The 15984-nt window shown below is 41.4% G+C and overlaps 1 protein-coding gene and 1 long non-coding RNA gene across 2 annotated transcripts in view; both read right to left on the bottom strand.

Annotated features, from left to right (window-relative positions):
• The window catches only part of CPS1 (carbamoyl-phosphate synthase 1), a gene marked incomplete at its 3' end in the record, with an annotated part of 97636 nt that extends 94692 nt beyond the window's left edge, over positions 1-2944 (bottom strand). The window contains exon 1 of the mRNA XM_082483563.1: positions 2806-2944. Within this exon, the coding sequence (XP_082339689.1) occupies positions 2806-2928 (123 nt within the window). The 5' untranslated portion in view covers positions 2929-2944. The remainder of the gene's footprint in view (positions 1-2805) is intronic.
• Positions 2945-7205: 4261 nt separating this feature from the next.
• On the bottom strand, positions 7206-15624 carry LOC309672595. Its single transcript, XR_014269244.1, has 4 exons — positions 15539-15624; positions 12475-12620; positions 7646-7724; positions 7206-7236 (listed from the first exon to the last, which is right to left on the bottom strand). It is a non-coding gene; the product is annotated as an uncharacterized lncRNA (long non-coding RNA).
• Between the last annotated feature and the right edge of the window lie 360 nt (positions 15625-15984).

Below are 15984 nucleotides of genomic sequence, written 5' to 3'. Positions count from 1 at the left end.
CTGTAGGTATTGAACTCAAATAATCAAGTCTAATAAGGAAACAGCTTTTTCCCCAATGTCAATGCCAAGGTAGAAGATGTCACATAACATATGTCAGAAAGAGACTTCTGGGGCTGGCTGGCTAGCACCACACCTTGTGGTGAGCCAGCTAGTCACACTGCAAGTACTGCTCCACTGGACTCAGCACTTCAGATGCACGGTAGGTCTTGGCTGTCCTGTGATAGACCTTGTCATACACTTTGAAACAAAAAGGGGCCCCAATTCATTCTAAGATGTATTTGCAATTTATGGGACTGAGGTTAAAATAGCTCCCAAGTGTTTCACTTGGCATTGCTTTCTTAACAGGTATTCATTCTCCTTGCCTTCAGCATCGGTGTTGTTGGCTTTAAGCAATCACTCTTTAGCTTTACAAGTACAGTATTAGGTAGATGCTAGGACAGCTGGCACTCCATCAGAGTAGGGCAGCAGTTTTCCATGAGCATGAAACTTCTTAATTGGATGCCTCAGCATTATGAGATATGACCTTGTAAGTCTGTCACTGTGCAGTCCTTGAATAAGTGACACCATCAATCTGTCATTTAAGATGCCAAATCCAAACTTCAGATGCTAATCCATTAGTATAAGAATGCATCAGATCCAGTCTGCTATAGGTGCCTACCAGTATTATCCTGGAATGTGTAAAGAAAGACGGTGTCTCCTGAAAAGCTCAACCAGCAATCATAACCATGGGCTACAAAGCTTTACCACCAGAAGACGCCTTTTACGACAGCAGACTTATAACCACAGACTAATGTGTCTTTGAACTCACTTCTCTGTGCATCACAAGCCTTCAACTGCTGTACTCTACAGACCATGGCAGAAATAACTGAACCAGCTCCAAAAAGCAAGAGAGGTATCAGAGGCAATAGAGACAAGCAGGGATGGCATTCCAATAGAACTCGTCAGTCCTGCTTAGTTGGCTTGACAGTTTCTAAAGGCCTAGTGAACTTAAGTGTACCTGCACAGACTCCTGTTCTACAATATACCGCATCAGTATACTGATGCTACAGGCCATCACCAATCATAAACCAAGCTGCCAAGTATGAATTCTGGGCTCCTATCCTCTAGACACTGTGACATTTGCCAACAGCACTTCTTAGTGCATTCACAGGTTCCACTCATCCAGCAATACTGGCAGTAAAATTGTCTCCATTTTCTCCTGTCCTGTTTCAATTCGAAGCACAAAGCCCAAAGAGAAGAGGTTGTTCAAACTGTGTCGCAATTTGCTCTGTCACACCAAGAGACACTTCCTAGCCCAGTGCTGAGATTTCAAAATGGAACAACAGAATCTGGCAGCTGCCCTGGAAGACGTGAGAGATGGGACTGCCCCACCTGAGGCCTCTGACATAGTTACAATGTGTGGTCAGTGTCAAACCAACATAGCTTCACCAGCCTGAGGAACAACCAAGGAACTTGCTCCTCATGTCAGAGCCCTACTTCCTCTCAGGTGGTGCAGCTGCAGAAACTGGTAAATATGATGGCTTCCTAATTCACAAGTAGGACCCCTGTTGTCATCACAAGAAGGAATAACTTCCTCCTAAGTCAGATCTGATTGCAGAGTCAGGATCAATCTTCTGGAAGGAAGAATACTGTGCTATGTTTTAAGACACTGAACAAGGTAATGGTTCATGTCTGCTGCACACTCTCCACAAGGAAAAGACAGGTCCATTAGCAAGAATGCTATTCACAACACAGGCTCTGTTTTTAAGTGCAGTTAAGACAAAACTAAACTGAGAACTCACGTGCTGAAGGAAGGGATGAAAATAGGGATGCTTCTTTCTTCATCTAGTTTTTCTCTGCATCCAATCTTTGTTTTAAAAGTAATGGGTCTATTGCCAGGAGCTCAGAGACCTCCTGAAAAATCATTGGCTGTGGGACAGGTAAGAGAAACCCTAGTCCTCAGTGGACAGATACAATACTGATCAGCCCTCTACTCCACCCTGCCAGGTAAGGCGGCATCTACTGGGTACCCCCCACCCAAGTCCCTTAGAGGTCTTCCCCACCACCCACTGAAACATCACTCCTCCAGCTGCCAATTCTATTACACTGTTGATTCAACAGGATACACGTGCAAGAGTCCCTTTTCAATGCAAAGTGCGTGATGACAAAACACTGCCAGTGCTACAGAATTCGCACAAGAAGTCCCATTTCGCCACTGTGCTCAGCCACACCTGCCCAAGTTACACTAGCAAAGCTGGTCAAATGCATCTCTTGTAACAACAGAGCAGAAGAAAGTTGGGGTATCGAACTAAGGGGTTCCAACACCAGTAAATCAAGAGCTGATACACTGATGCATTCACAAAGAGTTGTCTATATCTCTGATTAATCTCAGAGCCATCGTGGTTTTCAATACATTGAAAATGGATCCCTTGTGGATCCAATAGGATTAATCACATGCTTCAAGTGATGCATGTTTTTAAATATCTAGTTGATTCATTCTCATATGGACTGAAAGATCTGCTCTGTTAGCTATCAGGCCTATAGAAGGGTGGGGTGTTTCTAAAGAAAATACTATATAATAATTAACTGAAACCTTGAACTTCCACCTTTTGGTGCAATTTACCCTATAATTTCCATTCCAGACTACACCAAAAGTGTGTTTGCTTAGCTAATAAAACCATTTAGTCAAGCAACCCCCTTGCTTAGGGTTCAGACAAATCTCCTTTAGTTCAATTTTATGTGTCTAGGTAAGCCCTGTTATCTGCAGTGAGCTATCTCTCAGCATGCCAAACATCTATTCAACCACAGTAGCTCAGTTACTCTTACCTTGATGCTCAACAACCTGGTACCAGTCCTTGAGAAATTCCGGTGATCAGCAGACACATTGCAAAACTCCAATCTGCCTTTCAAAGTCTTCACCACTTTGCAAGCTGTCAAAATTCTTGTCATCTTGAAAGTTGCTGATCAGTAACTAAAGTTTAAAGAAAACAAGACAAAACAAAAATCTGCTTGTATGTATTTCTTCAAGATTTGGCGCAGACAATATACTCTTCCAGATTACAGGGGAAGACAACCGAGACACAGTGGGTGCACTGGACTGACTGTACAGAGCTGCCCTACACCTTCCCATTTAGTCTGTCATTAAAAGTCTCTGGTGCAGCCCCACCTCCTCCTGCCCCTCCTTGGAGGGGTGCTTGCTTAGACACCCTTGCAACACTTTTCTTCAGGTTGGTCTCTGAGCACTGTTGTAGAGGTTGCATCACAGGCCGGACACTAGCTCTGCCTGCTGGAAAGCAGCAAAACCTGCTACAGAAATCTCACCCACAGCCATGAAGTCAGTCCTTATGCTCTGAAACAAATACTTAAACATTTCAGTAAGATACAAAGAACAGCATCACTTGTTCTCCTAACAGCGCGTGGTCTAGGCAAATTAAGACAGTCTGTTCATAGTAGGCTTTTGAGTGCTCTCCAATGTGTGATCTGGGGTCCGCACGTTAGCTAGTGGGACAGCCTGTGACTGCTGCAAGCATACTGATACTAAAAGGAGTGGAAAGACCAGACTTTGCAGAAAGCTGTAGCTTTTTTATTCTGTGTTTGGAGAGTACACAGTCACTAGAAGTCCTCGCGCAGGTCCCAAAGTGCTGCCCCTCCCCAAATAAATGAAAAGGACATCGCCAGGAAAAATAAATGGCTGCAAGAGAAAAATATCTTTTGGTAAAATTTCAATGGACAACAGCTGAAATAAGGTAAAATGTTCCATATGCTATTTCCTAACTGACTATAGACCTATAGTCTATTTGTAACTACCACATATTCCCTATAACCCTACACTGTAGTCTTCAAAAAGAATCATGTTCCTCACTAGCCAGGCATGAAAATGCCTAATGAAGATAAAAGCTGTGGGAGAAGCACACACATCATTATTCTTCAAGAACTAAACTAAACTAAAATGATGAGGCGTCTTTTGAAACCCAGGTGAACAAAGCTTCAATTAGCTCAGAAAAAAAAAAAAAAAAGATATACAGACTTTTTTTTTGCAGCTGGACATATAACACTGTAAAGGATTTAGGTGACCTTTTCTAATCACTGACAGTAACAATCAGGACTTCTTTGTATACAGTGGTTTGAGATTAGTCTAAATTGACACCAGTATCACATGAAAATATTTCCTGCACAGCTCATTATAGCACCAGGTCGAACCATCATGCACTTAATAAAAGACAGAGAAGAGAGCACAATGGGTCTGAGTACCGTCTGTGATGTGAAGAACTTACCAGAGACTTGGATGAGAAATACATGGGAAAGGCCTGAATCCAGATGACTGAAAGAGACAGCTAGAGATAGCGTGGAAGATAGACTGGGTGTAGAGGAGCTCACTGCTTTAACACGAGCTTTACAAGTGTGCAGAGCAACATTCCCTAGTAACTTGAGTGTGGTTTAGGAAAGACATAACCATTTTTCCTACAAGAAGATACCTGACAATCATTCTGATTCGTAAAAGGAGCTTGAGACACATGGATTTCACTTTTTGCAAACAAACAAAAAAATAATACAGAGAACCAGGAAATGTTTTAGTTAGCTATTCCTCTATTTGCCCAGCGCTACCCTGTAGTGATCCAGGTTGGAGATACACACAGGAGAGATGTACGGAAAGCAAAGGTGTGCTTATAAGTGAATGGACTGCAAAGACCTATACCTTGTACTATAAAGGTCATCTTAACATACAAACACGTGTTCACACATGCAATTCAGAAGCCAGCTTTCTTCCAAAGTCACGTTTCACGTGAAGTTAGCTTTACACTGCCATGAACATCGTACATAGTATTTGGAAGGTTACAAGCACTACCCTTTGTTATGGCTATACTGAAGGGTAAATTCAGCACTCAATTTTACTCTCTACCAACATCAGGAAGTTACTCTGGGCCCTGGGTATACACGTGTTTGAACCAGAACCAATTCACACTGCCAGTTTCAGCACCCTAACTGCTAATTCCTGGCTACCCCTTTCCACCACCTGAGTTTCAATGTGGCTGCACAATGAGGCAGATGGATCCAGCTAAAAACTAACTCTTTCCTTTCACTACAAGGCCATTTATGAACATGGGGGGACCATGCCATTTGGCAGAGCGGCATCTTTTGGCAGGTGAAAACAGTTGCATAACCACATCATGAACTGCATTCCATTTGTCAGGGATCTGCAGTACATACACAGATCTCATGTGGCACCTGTATATTAAGAATGAAATGCTCTATGGGGGAACAACAGGCAAAAAAATACTTTTCTTAATCACCTCCACAGCAAGGATGCCCCATTGACTACTGCTATAGATTTAACCCTGCTGTCTTCCCTTTTTTATCCATGTTTTATTATCAAAATTGATTAAGTCCACATCAGACCTTCTGATATTAGGAAGGTTATCCTGCCAGTGTGACAACCACCTTCCTTTTCAAAGCCTCCACCATCATGGAGGAGCTTCCCTCTTCCAAAAACAGGAAAAAACATCCAAGCTATTTGTCTCACTGCCAATGTGCTAAAAAGAGGTGATGAACTGTTGACTCTTTAAGGCCAGAAAATATATCAGGTATTCCTAAGAGTAGCCTCAGTTCAGAAGAATCTGTCAACATACAAACAAGCTTTCTGTGGTTTGGACAGATCTTAAGTATGTGCTTTTGCTTAACATAACGACCCACAGAAGAGGCAGAATCAGTAAGAAACAGGGAATCGATACAGAAAAAGAAACCAAGCTTAGAAGGGTGGAAAAAGGAGAGCAGAGACCAATGGTTTTACGGAGGTGCAACCACCCTGTGTGAGCTTAAAACCTGCCTTAAAACTTGCAGTCGTATGGTTCCTTCAGGAAAGAAAGTTTGGGCAGGTGCTCTGGAGGAAGGAGACATATCAGATAAATCAGGAATGTAAAGCCATGAAGGCAGAAGATAAGAACAGTTCAAATACTGGGGGGAAGGGGGGGGAAGAAGCACTCACAGCTCAGGATGGTTGTGGTCTTAGAGTTGGCATAGCTGTTTAGAGAAAGGCAGACTGCCTTTTGTTTCATATTCATTTATGCTATATTGTACACAGAGACAGAGCAGGACAAGGAGAGCAAAGTGCTCATTAAAATGAGCTTTTGCTTACTGTTTCCAAGTGAAAACCACCAGAAATGAAATTCATCACACAGTCCCACTGTACCATAAAAATCAAAGAAAATCAGTGGTCTGTAGCTTTGTAAATCCCCAGGGCCAAGATATTCAAAGAAAGTTAAGTGTCTGCTTTTTCAGAGGCTTAAAACAAACTGCTTGGTTTTCAGAAGAGAAGTGCTCAGAGTACTTGAGGCCCTGCTTAGGTACCCCAGGACTGGCACCCTAAAATGTAAGCTCCCAAAGCCACTCGTCACAGCTGGGAAGCTCTGCTATAAGCAACCAAGCTATGCAGGATTTTTCATGTTCAAGTTCTCTGTAAAAAGCACAAGATAGTTCTGTTCTTACTTGAAAGACAAGAGATCAGGGCCGATTTGTGGGCACCTTGGCCCAGATTCACATCAGTGCAAGTCCCAAGTAACTGCCTCCAGCTCAGTGGAGCTTCAGTGGCATAAGTCTCCCCAGGATTGGGATCAGCATAGCAAGCAGCCCAGATGAATTGCTTGGACTCTCCTTCTTGTAGCTGAAATCAGAGAGGAGTTCTTTCCCCAAGTGTCCTTCAGACACTTCTGGAAATCTCTCCTGCCATCTGTCAGGTTGTGTCTGCTTTCTGATCACCCTGTCTTGTCCCAGCTAAAACACATTTCAAAAATACTGACTGGAAAAGCAGAGTAGCTGAAGGTTCCAGCAAAACTGAAATTCTCTGCTGCCACAGGGAACAAGACAAATACTCTCCTCCATCCCTACAGCTGGCAGAAAAGCCCCCAAAGTGACTTGGAAACTCTGCCATTTCAAGGCAAGTGTCACTTGCTTCCCAAGGAACTTATAGAAGGAGTTTTGAAAGCACCTGAAAAATACCAAGATTTGCCATACATTTTCAAATCAGGTGTTAGTTTATCATGCAATATCACTGCAGTGGATATAACTAAGTTTGAGCTAGATAACAATTTTTGTTCACAGCATACTGCTAAGAACTCTATCAGATAAACTCCATTACCTTAGAGCCCATCACTTACTTTTTTTTTCAGTATGTAGGGTGGGAATAAACTGAAGTTATCTTGTTCACATGCAAATGAACTAACAGCATCCAGGCATCCCCTATCACCTGATCCTCTTGGATTGCTGCAGGATAGAAAGCAAGCTCAGTTACACTTTCAGATCTGTTGCTTTGAGTCAATCTCAGATCAAATGAAGCATTTCAAACAAAACCCAAAATGTTTAGAAAACACAGTAATTGCGATGCAAAGTGCGACAAGCCAAGAATTTCAAAACTAGGGCTGATCTTCACCTGAGTATATGGAGAGAAACTGAAAGGAGTATGAATCAAGTGCAAGCCTTACCCCTTGGCTCTCCTGAATTCTGTTATTTAAGCCATAGCCAGAACATCAGTTTTTTTCCACATAGTTTGTTCTATTTTAGAGGAGGTCTGGGGAAAAGGGTATTTAAAATTTTAATGGGATAGGCTCATAGCAGGTCAAAATACAATCTTCAGAATCGGGTGATGCATTTTGATTCACTGTTACCAACTCACATGATTGTACATCCTGACATTTTTCCTTCTGCCTGAAGTCCAGCCAAACAGTAGCAGTTCATTATTAGAGAATGTCAGCCTTTATATATGAAACAAAAAAAAGGTTGGTAAGATGTGATTAGACATGGTTCTGACCTCAACACAGAAGATAAATTTTAAAAAGTCACATTTCAAATTATAGCAAATTCAAATCTTGACAGACCCTATCTTTTTCCAGACAGAAATTCTGCATTAGCAGAAGTTGATGGTTTCATACATTCATCCAGAATTCCTGGACAGCTAGAAATACTGGCTGTGTCCACTCTGCCTGCACAGATTGACGCTCTAGAATTCACACATGAAGATAAAAGTTTCCTGGAAGCATCAGGTCTCTTGTGTGTGTGCAGCTCTGCAGCACACCTGCTTGGAACGCAAGTCTGGCACTGCCCTGCAATTGGGAATTCACATCATATGAACCATACTGCATATCCACAGATATATGACTGGGAACGTTCATGAAACCTGGCAGAATGATACATGCAGGTTAGTATGAAGTATGATTTGAGTGAATGGCTAATCCATTCTGCAACACCTGAGATCTGACAGCTCCTGCCAACTGGTACCTTGATAGAAGTATACTATAGATATATACAGATGGGAAAAAGATCAAAGTTTGGCTGTAACAGTTCCTCTTCCCTTTCAGCCTCAAATTTTGAGTGAACAGCAGACATTTGAGCCTGTATGCTCTATTACTGTTTCAGAGTGCCTTCATGTGGCATAAACATTGATAATGACTTTCTTTGCTTGCCTAACTTAATGACAAGCCAAATAAACCTTATTAAAAACCCACCTGCTTCATTCCTTAGAGATGGACAGACCAGTTGTTATCCAAAAAGCCAAACATCGCTGACTGTTGACTTTTCTTTCACTTATTATAAGCCTGAATCCGTTTGAGTAAAACTGTGAGCTTTCATCCTCCTACTTCAGTTTCAGTAAAGCATAGAATGGATGTGACAATAGCCCAAGTAAACTAGACTTCACCCTAAAATTTTTCCTACCCTAAGCTTCCCAAAGAATACCAAATTGCTTTTAAACTAATAAAAGACAGGAAAGATTGAATATAAACTCAGATTATTTCTTTTTTTTAGATGGAAACAATTCCAAGTGACAAGGCAAGAAGAACAGAAAGTAAAAATTAACTGCCCACTGTGTCCTTATAGGTGTGCTCTTGCCTGCAGCTTGCTTTCCATCCAAGTCAGTGCCTTCCTGAGATGCAAACTGCCCAGTCGTCTCCAGTCCCTAGTCCCTTCTACACCCAAGTCCTGGCTTTTTGCTCTCTGCTTCTTTCCACTTTTTCTTTGCATGAGTAACATTCTACCAGTTCCTTGATGCGACTCTCCTGCTCACTACACTCCATGGGCCCTGAAAGCGGCTTTCCATTGAGCATGCTTCAGAGGAAAGAATTTACCCTCCCTACCTACAGAAGTTCAGTTTCCCCCATTACTATCACTTACAGGAACACAACAAAAAGTAAGAATGAACAAATTGATTGTTGCATCATTTTTATTTTTTTTTCCTGTGGGTCCTTGCTCACAAAAAACATGCATGCCTGAACAAAGGAGAACTCTCAGATCTCAGCCTTAAGCCACGTAAATTAATGGAAAATACGATGCGCAAGTGTTCTTTGAATAAGATGCGCCAACCTCAAGTTGGTGAGAGCTTGAGATATAGTGCAAAATTCAGCCTGTTCTTCTCATGGGTCTTTGGCTGGCAAAAGCCCGGTCTGAAGAAAACATGGATACATTCACACTTTTGGATGGAAAACACAGTAACTATAACTTGAAACATCTTCCTAATTCTGATTGAACGTCACTTATTGTGTAGGAGTCCAAACAAACAAAAAAGCATAAAGAAATGCTTTAAAAAGAGTTGCTCAAAGTCTGATTTTATGAAACACTGCAAGTTGTTATTTGAACTACTGAAAAACATTTTTTTTTGTGAGAGAAACGTATTGTTCTTCTTTTAAATTAAAATTTTCCTTCTTTTTTTTGTTTTCAAAACACAAATCAAAAAGCAAATTTCAGTTAAAAAAAAAAAGACTTTCATTTTGGTATTTTAATTGAAATGTCAAAAAGCATCAGAATCAAACCAAGACGCAGTTTCACTTTCCTTCAAAAATATTAGTTCAGTCTAGCTGACAGCTACGAGTAATTTAGTTCTTCAAGGTAAATACTTAGCTGTGGAAACAGACCCTCACAACCAATGCACAGTTTTATAAAATGAAGGAAACATGCCTTAAAACAAAGTATCCAGGAGCAGTAGCAAATACCAAAAGGATTCTGGATACAAAAGTGTTAACGATCAATCAGCAGGCCCTGTGCGAGTTTCAGTTAACATCTTCTATGATAGCTTTAAAAGCTAATAAAGACTTTTCATTTTGTAAAAGAAAAAAATACTGTAACAAAATAATTGAAAATCTCAAGCCAAGGCCATGTGAAAGAGCTTTAAAAAAAAAAAAAAAAGAAAGGCTAATTTCTTGTTAATTCTGAATTTTCTACCTTGGTACCTCCGTTCTTTTCCAAATTTTGTGTATAAGAGTAATCAAGACAGCCTTTTGACCAGTAAAGTTTATATAATGCTCGACAACAAGACTGTTATATATCTATTCCCAGGTTAGAGAAAATCCGTTTTCAAGGAGATTAAACTTTTCTTTAAGGCTTGAGCAGCCCAGGGTACATTCATCTGCTGTCTGGGATACGGAGCCCATGCTTCACCCAAACTTGACAAAGATAAGGCTCTTATCTTCAGCAAGACGAAAAGAATCAACGTCTTGAAAATGGGTCAAATTCCATTGCCACTGGGATTAGCAGCTCCTCTTAGATCAGCTGACTTGGAAGAAATATAGAAAACCCTTGCAGTACCTGAAAGATACTGACATTATTCGAAAAGGCCAATTTCAGAAAACCCTTAGTTAGCTAAAACTGAGTGCTGTCAGAAGAGTGTTGCCCGAGGGGTAATAATGACTATACAAAGTGCAGTTTGCTCCCAGCGCCACGACTGAGCACCACACCTCAGACACAACTCTTATTTTCAGGTTGATGTAACCAAGGGAGACTGGCCCCAGGAGTCTTAGAGCTACACATCGGGAGTTTGCAACGTCTGACTTCAGTCCAGAACTGAACTCTATTTACTGGAAGATGTCTGGAGGCAGCAAGATTTCTCATTCCTTGAAATTTTCTAAAAAGACATTTTTACAAATGGAGGCCAGGATTAGGAATCATCCCATTGGCTTGTGATTCCAGAGGCTCACACATTCCACTGGCTTGTTCCCAGTGGAACAAGCCCTAAAAAGGGCCAAACTGGCTTTACAAAATAAAACCAAATCAAAAGGGCTACACAAACACTATCTAACACGTGCTACACATTCTTTACACAGTTTAAAAATAACATGACCTTACAATGCAAGATTAGCTACATTTGCTCAAGATTCATGTTATGCTTGCTTCCTTCTGTGGCAGTTCTATCATGGTTGAATATTTGATAAGTTATCATACCCCAGTGTGTTTGTTGTAGCAAAGGAAAACAAAATTGACTTGCCATTGATTAGACTACAAATAAATGGGTTTTTATCTTGAATGAAGGCTACAACATAAACTGTCCCTCAGCTGCTAATGTATGCATATAAAACTGTATGTGCATTCACACAGGCACATACTGTGTTCACTGGACAGTTCTGTCATTTTTCTTTGACTTGATAGTCCATTTTTCCCAGTCAAATATAACTTCATTAAAATCAAAACTCCTATGACCAGATTGTTTTCATGGACATTTTGACCTGGGACAGACCCCTTGATCCAACCTTCTTGGTGGACATCTACAGAGGATCTTGGCCAGACCCATCACACACCACCCTGTGGTCTGTGATCTCAGATCTATGACAAGGGAGACCCAGAAGGGAAGTAAGAAATTGAGTATTGTCTAGAACAACAGGTCCTCACAGTTAGGCACTCTGAAATACGATTCACAATAACTGCCACTGGTAGGACTGCTACCCATTCCCTGGACTACAAAAACCTGCAAATAAACCAGGCTCATTGTTCCCAGCATGTTTCTGGGTCAGACCTAAAGCTAGGCTCATTTTGAGGAAAAAAGCAGCTCCACTGAAATGGTGGAACACATGATGAGTCCCAATGATTCGCTAATGGGCTAGTACCCCAGGGCTAATATGGGCTAGTATTTAGGTAAAGCATCATCTCCCAGCCTTATTCAACCAAGCCTGTCCTAAGCAGGAAATACTCTACTAATAATATGCTCTAACATTTCTTTTACTACAACAGGTGTCATATGCAGTGACAGGATGCGTGGGAATGGCTCAAAGGTGCATCAGGGAATGTTCAGACTTGACATTAGGAAGCATTTCTTTACCAAGACAGTGGTCAAACACTGGAACAGGCTTCCTAGAGAGGTGGTCAAGGCCCCAAGTCTGTCAGTGTTTAAAAGGCATTTGGACAATGTCTTTAATAATATGTTTTAACTTTTGGTCAGCCCTGAATTGGTCAGGCAGTTGAACTGGATGATTGTTGTAGATCCCTTCCAACTGAAGGAGATGAGAAGATAAAGAAAGTTTTCTACAGAAAGCTTCTTCCCTAACTTCAAGAGAATAAAAGTGAATCAATCTTCCTTTTGGTAGAAATATATTTACTCTTTGAAAATGAAATACACAACATTTCTCTCCAGCCTAGTTTCTTACCCTTTAGCACCAGTCTGTGTAGTGCTAGATGTTCCTGATTTTGGTGGGAGGGGGAGTTAATATTTCATAGGAGTTACTTAACATGGCCTTGGCCTCTCACCATATATACAGCATCCCTGATCAATCAGCATTTTCCTTGTTGCTTCATGCCTGGTGCTCCAGATTGGAAGGATTTGCAAAATTTGTTTGTCTTTTTTATTCTCCTCACTCCTAGTTGATTTTTTCTTTTTTCTTCCTGTGGTTACCCTGGGGGGGAAAAAAAAAAAAAAGATAAAAAGCTTTGGCTGTTGTATACTGGGCTCCACACTGAAACACTTGCTCTAACTTAGAGAGATACACGTTAGGCGGATACATGCCTGAGGACTGAGATCTCTCTTTAAATATCACAGCAAATTCTTGCTATATGGATCATTTAGCAGGGAAGGGGGAGAAGGGACATGATTTTGACTGACTGAAAAACATTTTTAGGGCAGGAGAGCAAAGAATTTTGAAGAAGTAATTGATGCTGTCAGGTAAGCATTCCAGACTTTAACCCCAGAACTCCAACACTGTCTATTCAGTTAGTATTTTTATAATAGCAAGGAAACGTTATGAGTGAGTTAATTATAAGACTATATCATGCTCCATGGGGAAGAGAGACACTTGATCAAGTTTTATACCCAGCAATACATACTGCTGTACTTCAACAAATACAGCCCTTTACACTAGCATTTTCCTTAGTAAAACCCCCAGAAATACACTCCTCCCCACAAAGACCAGTTGGCTTAAAGAGAGTCTATGCTTTTGAGCAGGTGCTTTTATTGCACACCTTAAAAGAGGGCACAGAACCCCAGCAGATGTGTGAGTGGGATCAGTGCTGTAGTCTTTGGGTGCAGTTAGGCTGTCCTTTCCCTGTGGATATTCTGTATTTTAATGTCCCAGTCACTAATTTCACTCTCATGTTGTTCAGCAGGGTTTAAATTAACCATCCCATAGGAAGAAATCACTATATATCCAAAAGCAGCAGAGTCCTAGTTCTTTGTTCATTTGAAAAAGGCAGGATCTCAAATACTGAAACATTTTGTCTCATTCAGCTTCAGGAAAGACAAAGCAGATGATCACTGAGGAAAATTAGGGAGCCCCAGTTCACATTGATAAGGCCAAGGTTACACGAGATGCTTTTCCTTCTTCCTCTAAGCATATGGAGTTCCCCTCCTAAGAGCACAATAACTAACCACAGAGCTGGAGACACCAAAAAGGCCCTTCTGGCTAATGCTCCTCCATCAGTCCTCTGAACTGGCTGGTATCGAGTTCCTTGCACAGCCACAACTGGGACAGTGTTTACATGGTACAGTACCATTGGAAAAAAACAAAACACCCACACCTGTGGATTTGCTTGGCTTAGCCCCACAAGAGTCAAAACTGGGGCCTGAATATATCAAATACATGGGGGGGGGGGGGGGGGGTATGCCTACTTCAACTAAGAGCTCTAAACACAGGCTTTAGTGTTCAGATAGCTAATTTCATGAACAGATGTTGTTACAATATTATCAGATTTTAGTAAAATGAGCAATCAAATTGTAAAGGAGAGTAGTACAAAGGTAGCTTATTCACTTTCCTGTACTGATTAAAGTAATTTAAATACTCAGTTTTCCATCTTTATCCACTGCCATAAAAAAAAAAAAAAAATCAATTCTATTCATTTATTTCCACTTCCTATGGATTCCACCATGCTACAACCCACTATAACCAAAGTAATCATAAACTACCACATCCAGTGCAATGAAATTGGACTAACCTTATAAAAAGCCACAAGGGCTAAGTACAACTGGAAAGTTTTCATTTCATTACTCTGATTACAGAGGTCTCAACAACAGTGTGTGCTTTAGAGATCACAGAAAAGATGAGGAGTTGTCTTATATAGGCCACGCGGTCAAGAAGAATCACAGAATCATAGAGTCAGAACGGTTTGGGTTGGAAGGGCCCTTAAAGATCATCTTGTTCCAACCCCCCTATCAAGAGCTTCAGTTTGACATTTCTGACTTGAGGGAGTAAATAAGGCTTGAAAAACACAAACCACTCAGAATCAGGAGCACTTAAAAAGCATGTATCCATACAGTGATGCATCCAAGATCACTGGCTGTTGTCACCCGTGGTAAGCTGACATGTCTGTGAAACTCTGGTTCAAGTGTAGCCCAGGGTTGTTCAAATATGGAATAAAAATACATTGAAGTGCCGCTTTGTCTGAACAACTGCTTATTACTGCATCCAATCCCTGTAACACAGGCTTCATACAAGCATAATCTCCATCTCAGACAGCTGTCCAGCAATCAGATGCATCCCTTATTGCACAGGAGTCTCTCAGTCTACAGAACAGGACCACCAAAGCTGATACATGAAAGCCAAAGCAAGGGAGGAGATAACTATTTGAAGCATTAGCATCCAAAGCGCCATAGCTTATATGTGCGGGGGAAGGCGGGGGAAAGAACCAGACTCCTAGGGCTCAGAAAGCTTATCAAGAGGCAACTTTGTAAAGAAGCACTGCTGAATTCTTCCAAGCAATGCAGAAGGGCCACGGGTAACCAGGATACAACGTGCTGGTGACTGAGCCTCACACAGTCTGCCTCCGAGCAGCAAGAAGTCACAGAAACAGAAAGCACCTTTTGAACTAAGCACACAGTATTTAGAAATTATATACTGCAAACGGCACATCAGCTGATAGGCAGGGTGGATGGAAATGTTGTTAGGGACACCATCCACAAAAGAGTGCTTTACACAAGTGTTACCTCTTTCCTGTTCCAGTCAGGGAGTCAGCCAGTCATGCACTCCTGCAATCACATTTAACCTTTGCAGATAACCTAATTCTCCCTCTCCTTTCCTTCTGCCCCTAGCAATCCCCCTGCAGCTGTGGCACACTCAGGAATGTGCTCTGAAGAATTTGGAAGCTCATTTTGGGCAACATGGGTCTGATTTCCAGCATCAACAGCAGAAGAAATTGGTCTCAAGCCATGCCTTTGGAAAAAACTCAAACTTTTCATTCTACTGATTCATGTAGAGCTTAAAACCTTTACCCATACAAATTTCTGACTTTGGCCTTGCCCTCCTCCTCTCCTGACCCTTACCACAACAACTTATCCTGGCAAAACACACCCTTTTCATCAGAGCTCTGACCCTAATACATTTACCTGTGCAATCCAGCAGGTAGAACAGCAGTGCTGGTATGCTGTGAATGCTTCCAGTTTTCTTTTTACCACCATCCTCTCATTATCAGCTACCTACAACAGATGGACTGTAATTTCATAGGCGCAAGAAGATTCAGTAACTGGGTGGGAAAGGCAGGAAGGGCTGCTGCTTCAGTAGCAAGAACCTGGAGGAAAAAAAAATATCCAGAAGATTTTGGAAGAAATACGGAAACCTGTGTTTAAACAGTATCAATTATGAATATAGCTGCAGCTAGGGCAATTCAGACTGCCTTCTGTTCCCAATTCTGCCTTTTTTTCCAGGGTTCCATGAGATGCAGCTAAAGATGTGATAAATCTCTGTTTCAAGCTGCTATGTTCCTTCTGTTGGGACAGCACCCATTTTCAGAACATTAGCCCCAGCACTCTCTAGTAAAGGTCCCTAAGAGCTT

This window comes from Vanellus vanellus (genome assembly GCF_965231255.1).
Source record: "Vanellus vanellus genome assembly, chromosome: 5".
NCBI classification, from domain to species: Eukaryota; Metazoa; Chordata; class Aves; order Charadriiformes; family Charadriidae; genus Vanellus; species Vanellus vanellus.
The sequence above is the reverse complement of the archived record's forward strand: the minus strand, read 5'-3'. Positions and strand labels throughout refer to the sequence as shown.